The 9,425-nt window shown below is 33.1% G+C and overlaps 1 protein-coding gene across 1 annotated transcript; it reads right to left on the bottom strand.

Annotated features, from left to right (window-relative positions):
• Positions 1–7,702: 7,702 nt before the first annotated feature.
• LOC104228160 (uncharacterized) lies at positions 7,703–9,030 on the bottom strand. Its single transcript, XM_009780564.2, has one exon. It carries the CDS (start codon positions 8,969–8,971, stop codon positions 8,054–8,056), a length of 918 nt encoding a protein of 305 aa, XP_009778866.1. The 5' UTR covers positions 8,972–9,030; the 3' UTR covers positions 7,703–8,053.
• Between the last annotated feature and the right edge of the window lie 395 nt (positions 9,031–9,425).

The following is a 9,425-nucleotide window of genomic DNA, read 5'->3' as shown; positions in this document are numbered from 1 at the left end:
CTCTACTTAGTAAAACAACGATCTCTACTCCAGAGTCACAAGTGGTCTCACACTTGAACTATGACTGCTTTAGGAAAATAAAGTATCACTGCTTACACATAATAATCAAGGTGTTGACATGAGCTCTATTAGCCAGCACATTACGGCCTTGTGATATCCCGATTTTCATGAGCGTTTTTGAGAACAAGCCCAATTCTCATAGGAAGCGGCCTCCTTCCACATTCACATAGGTGAAATCTGTCAAGGGTGCTCCAGTAACTCTAACACCCCACTCATACAAGCTACAGATTTTCATTAAGAGTTAATAAAAAATTCAACCTCGCAAATCGTTACATAATAAATGCACTCACACCATAGGGACGAAAATAATAACAAATATAATAGTGCATTTCATAACAAGTCATCATATGATTCGTTCATCCCATTGAACCTGGTTATAGGATCTTTAGTCCCCAGGTTGGGTTTCTTCATATATGGCTTATGAGTTTATGGGCTTCAATTCCATCCCCCTCGATGTGTTCCAGACCATTTCTCTTGCCAAGACTTTGGTTAGTGGACTGCAAGATTATCACATAATCAACATTAATAGTACCATTTATTAAATATCTCACAATATTATATTTTTCTCCTTATAGGTCTGGATTTACCGTTCTAATAACGATATTAATACTCTACCAATAGCAGCGGTGCTATCACAATGGATTAAAATTGAAAGAATTGGCTTTTCAAAATAAGGAATTTGAAATAATAAATCTCTCACAATTCACTTCCTCAGTAGCTGAAGCTAGTCTCCATGGTAGAGTAAGCAATTTTCTTTTTTAATTTTCAACAAATAGCACCACCTTTCAAAGATAAAATGTTCCAATCTGCATTAGAAAAGCCTTCAAGTACATCAGGATATTTTTATAAGATAAGCCATAAGTTTTTTGTACCAAGTAAATACCTCATAACTCTTGTTATGACATGTCAATATTAATTACTTGACTTGCTTGTAAACCTGCTAAGTACTCATACTGCAATCTCAAATCAAGTGTAATCACTCACATATTCTCAAGCTTTCAATTAAGCTAGCATATTCCTTTTGAGTTATCACATCATTATCACTTTGTACAGGAAATAACACTTGAATCAAAAGGAGTTACAACATGCTTGCAATCAATAAAATTATTTTTTTTTCAAAATTTTCTCAACATAATGTGACCGGTCAAGGAAATTTCCATCACATGTTTTAATAATTTTCATGCCAAGAATGAAATTTGCCTCACCCAAATCTTTCATATCAAAATGGCTACTAAACATTCTTTTAGTTTCTCCAATAACATTCATGTTAAAAGCAAATATTAGCATTATCAACATAGAGGCAAACATTACATGTGAATTATACCAAGACTTATGATAGATAAACTTATCACATTTTTTGATTTAATCAACTTTCATTCATGCATGAATATTAAAAAATTTGATGCGAGATTTTTTATTATTATTTACCCTCACTATTTCTAGAATTATGAAAATTCAAAATTATAAATAATATAATCACATGCTCACAAAAATATAATTTAAACTTTTTTACCTTTGCTCTGCTTGAGTCAATCATATAAAAAAATTTTACCTTTCAATATCATAAAGAGAGTGAACTTCTATCTTGATATCCGCTATTTTTTCAACTGCATAAAAAAAGTGAATCTCTTTAAAATTATTGGTGAAATTACAAGTAATTACAGTTGAAAAATAAGATGTAGAAAAATAAACAAATATTCTTCAGGCTGAGGCGCAAATATCTCGCTCTCTTTAAGGAGATTCAAGCTCACTGCGGTAGCATCTTCACTGGTCCAGCAGTAATACTCTTGACTAGTCCCTTCCAAGATACAACAGCTCAACAACGTCGTATGACTCAAACAAACTCTGGACAAGTTGTTGAGTCCAAAGTTCCACCACAATGAACATATTCCTTCAACAAAAATAAATACTCTTTTTTAGAAAAAAAGTACAAGACTTAGATTTCCTCTTTCTCTCAACTCTCTTTTTCACAATGCCAACCACATCTTTTTCATGTACATCATAACACTTTTTTTCATTTTCACTGCCATTTTTTTTCCATCTACAACACAAAGAAAAAATACCATTATTTATAGGTGTAGAATCTCTTCCATGAAATAAATAATAAGATAGTGAGATAATAAAATAATAAAACATGAATTGTGGTTACAAAATATAAGTTTTAATGGATAATTAGTAATAGATCATGACATTAATGATTTCAAAAATTACATCAAAATAATAATCACTGTTTTGCCAATTTATAATTACTATTTCATAAGAAATAATATACTTTAATATTATAATTTTAATATTGAAATGCACTAACACCACCATTTTGTATTCAATAGATGTGATTGATGAACCTTATCTCTAGGTATAGGAGGTTTTCGAGGATGAGACTCAACTAAACAGCAGACTAGGTAAAAGACAAAAGAATGAAGTAACCGTTGTTTGATATGCCACAAAATACGTAAGTCGAAAATGCAACGCAAAGTTGGAAAAAAATGCAGCGCAAACAAGAACAAACGCCAACAACGATATACTACCACTTTTGGCGCATGCTTGTTATTAATATGAACTTATCTACTGCTCTCTCCGGTTCACAATAAGTGTTTAATTTATTTTTTTATTTTGGTTCAAAATAAGTATTTAGTTATGTAATTAAAAAAGAATTCAATTTATTTTTATAAAATAACTCTTATGTACAACAACAACAACAACAACAACCCAGTATAATCTCATTTAGTGGGGTCTGGGGAAGGTAGTATGTACGCAGACATTACCCCTACCCTAGGGTAGAGAGACTATTTCCAAATAGACCCCCGGCATCCTTAAAAAGTTTTCTTACTTCTCACCTAAATGTTTAATTAGGGTAATTTAGTCATAATAAGTATTTTTGTATAGAATCTAGTATTTTCTTAATGGACGTGCTAAAAGTAAATTAGACACTTATCGTAAACCGAAGGGAGTAGCTTTTACCATAAATGAGATGCCAACTGAGTCCATATACATATCTTCATCAAATTTTGTATCATTGTGGAATGCAATAGAATAATTGAGATCTCTGAAATTATAATTGTTTGGAAGTTAAAAACTTTTGAATATAGCACTTTATGAATTAATAAGGTTAGTGGAGTTTAAATACTGGATAATTAAACCGAACGACGAGGGAATTGCTTATGATAAAAGAAACTAAAACATCATAATCAGCAGAGTGTGGCGGAATGAATGGAATTACTCCTTCTTTAACTAAAAGTCTTTTACTCCTTTAACTAAAAGTCTTTTATTCGTATTCTTGGACTAAAAAAACTTCTGATCCTAAGGAACGTTTTCGTCTTTAATAACTTTTTGATGTTTGAATCTGAATTAATTGGAATCCTAAATTTCGAATACCATAGGATGAGAAGTTTTATTTTGTGTCTCGTACAACTGACACTAGTTGTATGAGGTTTCTTTTAGTCTCATAAATTTGTGGACCCCAATCTTACGTAAAAATAGCACGATATAGGCAGTTTTCGGACTGGTCATTCAAAAATAGCCAGCGTTTACGAAATCAATGAGAAATAGCCACTATTTTGCTACAACAAAGATCGGTTCAGCATAATATACTGGAGTTCGGTGCACCTGTGTATGAACTTCAGCATATTATGCTGGTCCGATATACTTTGCTAACTCCAGTATAATATACTCCAAACTCCAATATATTATACTGGACAATTATACTTTCTGTAACTCCAGTATATTATGCTGGACTTCTAGTATACTTATGCTGGAACTCCATCATATTATGTTGGAGTTCCAGCATACTTATCCTGGAACTCCAGTAGAATATGATGGAGTTCAAACATACTTATACTGGAACTCCAGTATAATATACTGGCGTATTTTCTGGGTTTTGAACAGTATTTTCGCTCAGATTTATCTTTACATGAAAAGTGGCTAAATTTTGATTACTTTTAAAACTGGGCTATTTTTGAACGACCAGTTGTAAATCTAGCCATTTTTTAATTTCTCCCCAATTTTACACTTCTGGGCCCACAAAATTGGTAAAAATTGCACGGGGCGCCTTATTTGGTCGCCTTATTTAACCTATACCCATTTTTAAAAAAGTTTTGACCTGTACCCAGTTTTAAACAACTTCAGCCCCTTTTTCCTTCTCCTTCTCCTTCTTCGTTTTCTTCTTCTTCTTCTTCTTCTTCTTCTTCTTCTTCTTCTTCTTCTTCTTCTTCTTCTTCTTCTATTAACAACTGAAAGGCACTATGATTAATTCTCTAATACTACCACCATTCCATATGTTTGACCTAAGTAAGCAGCCTTCAATCAATTATTTTTTTGTGTTTATCCTATTTCTCAGCCACTGCTAGTCACTTTTCTGGCATCCTAGAAGTTGAGCTATTGCCACGTTGGAGTGTTTCTTCTGCATTGTTACAGAAGGTAGATACAATGGGATTCACTGCGTTGTTTCATAACTTCAATGAAGTATTTCTGTGGTGTGATTCCTCATCATGCTCTTCTAGGTTTCAGTTTTTGGATGGTGAAAGTTGCTCGCTGCATGTAGATTTGAAGAACGACAACCAAATGGCAGGAACTGCTAAAACGTATGCTTTGTATGTCAGATCATGCTGAAGATGTCACATTGTTATGTTTTGGCGAACTTCAGCTCTAGAGCTGAAGTTCGCCAGTTACAAAAATAAAAACTTCAGCTCTAGAACTGAAGTTCGCGAGTTACAAAACAAAAACTTCAGCTCTATAGCTGAAGTTCGCCAGTTACAAAAACAAAAACTTCAGCTCTAGAGCTGAAGTTCGTCAGTTACAAAACAAAAACTTCAGCCCCGTCTACTAGAATGCTGAAGTTTTGCATGATTGTCTTTGCTACTTCGGCCCCGTATGCTGAAGTTACGCGAAAAAGTGGGTATGTAAAGCGGGCACAAGTTAAAATGTGACCCAAAAAGTGAGTATAGATACAAATACCCCACAAAATTGTGAAACAAAAAAATTATCTCATACAACTAGTGTTAGTTGTATGAGACACAAAACAAAATTTTCCCCATGGGATTATAAAAAAATTAAAGAATCAAAATATCACCTAGGAAATTGGTAAAGAGTAAGCAAACCTAAAAAAGCCACCTATACTTTACTAAGGGCACTTCGACTTACTACAATAGCCTTACCCTACAAGAAAAGGTCACCCAAATTATAGCACACTATTCCTCTTAAAGGACAAATAGCATAGCCTTATCAGATCAAGAATTGAGAAATCTCTGATAGAATGGTGAAGTGTAATCTCATCTTGAACGGCCACCTATATTTTACTCAGGGGCGAATTCGAAATTTAAATTTTATAAGTTTATATTTTTAAAATTTTTAGTATTTGACCTATTATATTTTTAAAATTATAAATTTAAACGTACTATTTGTTACAATTTTAAAAAAAAGTATATATAAATTTATTTGCTATATTGAAAATAGTAGATTGAGATGAACTAAATACTATAAGGCTGCATCCTCTGCCTTTACTAAGGGCACTTTGACTTAGGGCTCATTTGGCCATAAAAAGATTCTTTTATTTCAGTTTTTCAAAATAAGCGTTTGGCTATAAAAATTTTGATTTTTCACTTGAAGATGAATTTCGGAACTTTTTTGAAAATTTCAAAAAGTTCAAAAGTTTTTTTTTTCTAAATTTTCACTTCAAATCCCTCACAAAAATTCAAGAACAACCTTAAATTATATTCATGTCCAAACGTACTTTAATTTTTAAGTACTATTTTCACTTTTAAAAAATTCACTTTTTTTTCGAATTTTGCAATTCTTACGTCCAAACGCCCATTTTGCAGTATTATACTGCGTTTTCCTTAAAAAATTAATTTTTTAATAATACGCAGTATAGTACTGCGTTTTACTTTAACGGCTAACTTTCCGTTAAAGTAAAATACAGTATTATATTGCGTTTTAGTTATTTATGTAACTTCTTTTTAGTAGTAAAAATGTATTTTTTGCCCAAATATTAGAAAAGTTTCGGACTAGTCAAATAATAGCCAACAACTCCTCTCAAAGGACAAATGGCATAGCCTTATCATATCTCTTGAAACATTAAATACATTATCCAAAAATGTTGATTACTACTCTGTTGGCTTTCTTTATTTTGACAATTCTGAAAATATCAGATACTGTTTCATTTCTACAAAAGTTTCATAATATCTGAAATTTTGTTTAATTTTTGATGTGACAGTTTTCTATCATATACTCCAGTTATTACTTTAAAATATTATTCGAAAATTAAATTAATTTTATCTATTAAGTACCGTCATGTTAAAATACGACAACAAAAGGGCATGGATATTTCAATTGAAAACAGAGAATATATCTTGTTTCCACAGTACATACCATTGCATCTACCTGGATTGTCGTATTCTACTGTCTAAATTTAGAAATCCACTTGTCCAATCTGTCCTTAATTATTTGGCAAAAAATAAAATAAAGAAAATTATATAGTGTAATTTGTTCCTAAAATTGATATATATATATATATATATATATATATATACTTCTTCCATTTAGAAAAGAATGAACTTGTTTTTTTTTAATCGGTTTAAAATTCGTGTATTATAAAATAACAAAAGGTATTCAAAATAATACTGCCACGTCAACCTCATCATCTTCTTTAAGGGGCATATCTGCCCCCCTAGATAAAATAATTTATCCATTGACCCATCAATCTATTACATACTCCAAAATATTTCACAGTCATAGTCGTTACGACAAAAAATGATCGTTGGATCTATCCTACTTCACCATCTAACGGCCCTAAGATCGTTTTTTTATCACATCAATGGAGGGGAGAGAAAAAGGAGATAAAAAAGAAAATGATATGCTACTACCTCCACTTTAATGTAAATGACAGGAGCTGACCAAATAAGCTCGTCTTCAACCCCGGTTTTAATATGGTTAATGTTGCGTAAGATTGGCAAACAGGCGAGTCGAATCGGACGTGAGACGAATAAAAAAAAATAATGCGAAAAGAGATAAATTATATGATTCGAATTTAATACGGATAAAAATAGGTTAACCAATGGATAATATATATATTCATATTATTCATGATTTCTTGAATATGATTATTTTGGAAAAATTTCTAGTCTTCCAAACTCGAGAAAACCAACTAATTATTCATTTTCTAAGTAGATAATATGATTTTTATCTATATTTGATCCGTTTTTAAACAGTTCATTATCCAACTTATTTTATAATGAATAATATGAGTGGATAGCTGTTTTATTTTTATTTATTTTTCGACCACTAATGCTATCTATGCTACTAATAGAATTTGAATTCTTAACCTCAACTATGAAAGATAGAGAATTTATCAAGTAAAATAGCTCTTAAGTCTCAACCTCGAGCTTAATAATATCGTTAGTCAAATAATAATATGTTGAGTATAATCTCAGGGTTTGAAAGGAATAATTATAAGCAAACTTTATTACTATCTTGTGCAAATAAATAAATAATTTTGGATAGTACAAATAAAAAAATTATTTTCGATAAACTTTCCTACAACCATAAACACAATAATTTAGAACCTTAATAATATCGTTAGTCATGCATTAAAAAAATAAAAAGATGCTCAAATAATACTGCCACGTCAACCTCATCAAATATCTTCTTTTGTGTGGCGTATACCTAACATCCTTAGATAAATTAATTTATTCCTTGGGACCATCAATCCATTAGATAATATTCCACTATCATAGTTATTACAAAAGTCAAAAAAAGTTATGACCATTGATCAATCTTACTCCACCAATCAGACGGTCCTTAGATCATGAGCTGTTAGCACGTGGATCTTTTGCTAAATAAACAAAACAATAGCACACAATGGGCATTTGCCGCGTTACACAATGTGGATAATCATTTTATCTCTTTCACATGGTAACAAAACGACAACGTTTTGTTCAACACTAAACGACAACTCTAAAAAGAAATGCTAAATATACTTATTAAATTAATTTTGTCATCATCTAGTCTGGGTAACCGCCGGAAACCAGAGCCCGCCGTTGACGGAAGCGGAGTCGAAGCCGACAGACCGGCACTTCACGGCGTATGCCTGCTTCAATGGAGGCAACAGCGCCGGAGTGTTCGCCGACGGGATTAGATTCGCCGTCCGTTTGTACGGACCGAGATATTTGTTCTGCATGAAACGGTGTTTCCTCCACGGCGGAAGATGTAATCCTCTGCTCTTCAACGATCGCCTTGCGGCGTCGCTCATCGTCCTCAATATATGCTTCAATTCCTCGCTTTTTCCGACGAAAACCTTCGGCAGCGACTGAGATAACCGCTCGTAGAAGTTCGTCGGCCTCGCGATCTCGAACTCCACCGCGAAGTCCAAATCGACGAAGTAACGAGTTTGCCGGTTGACAGAATCCGATCGGAGTACGTCAATGTACTCGTAGCTTCCGGCAGTAAGTCCGCCGGAACTCTCCCATTTAGCTTTACATATAGCAGCATTATAACCTAAATCTCTCAAATACATCATCACACTCCTCCGAAATAGCAAAACATTCGATTTCGAACACGAGAACATTTCCAGTGCTTTGTAAACGTGAGAGCACAGCATGTTCCTAAACGAATCCGTATCGCTCTGAAAAATCACCGGCGGCAAGTTTTCATCAAAAACAACTGATTCACGCACGGACTCGTCGGAGTCGGAGTCATTTTCCGGCCACTGATTTAAAACCACATCATCAGGGAAGCCAAAAATGAGATCGGAGAAGCTAGGGGAAACTGAAGCGGAGTCGTAATCAGTGTCGGCGCTGTGTTCGCTGCCGCTGCTGAGGTAACCGAGTTCCCGGAGATTGCAGCCGCCGACGATTCGGGCCTTCACTTTGTCGTCTAACGGGTCAGTGACTCTCTTCATTTTGTTAGTTCTAGACATTTTGTTCTTCAAATTTTGGTAAGAAAAAAAATTAATGTTGTTTTAATTTGAGAAAAAAGATGATTGGGCTTTGTGTTATATATAGGGGAGAAGTTGGGGGGTGGTGGGTAGGGGGTTAAGACATAAAGATAGGAACTCAATAGCGAATATTCGAAAGAAGCTGCTCCCTCCGAAAAAGTATGATTTACTATTTTTATCTATGGAGCCAAATAGATTTTGCTTTATTTATATAATTTTCGATAAATTTTGAAATATTTTTAGATATATCAATGTGATTTATAGTAGTTACTTATTTTATACAAAAAAAAATATCTCTTTGTAACTATAATTTGACCCAGAGTTATCTCTTTCTTTTTAAGCTAGCGTTTGGCTATAGATTCCAAATTTATTTTGAAAAATCTAATTTGGGTGAAGTTTGGTTTGAAGATGAAAATGTATTTGGACATCAGTTTTC

Source organism: Nicotiana sylvestris, chromosome 2, assembly GCF_000393655.2.
Source record: "Nicotiana sylvestris chromosome 2, ASM39365v2, whole genome shotgun sequence".
In the NCBI taxonomy this organism is placed as follows: domain Eukaryota; kingdom Viridiplantae; phylum Streptophyta; class Magnoliopsida; order Solanales; family Solanaceae; genus Nicotiana; species Nicotiana sylvestris.
This window is presented reverse-complemented; position numbering and strand designations above follow the sequence as displayed.

Coding starts and splice junctions, on each gene's coding strand:
- LOC104228160 (XM_009780564.2), bottom strand. CDS start 8,971: ATGTCTAGAACTAACAAAATGAAGAGAGTCACTGACCCGTTAGACGAC.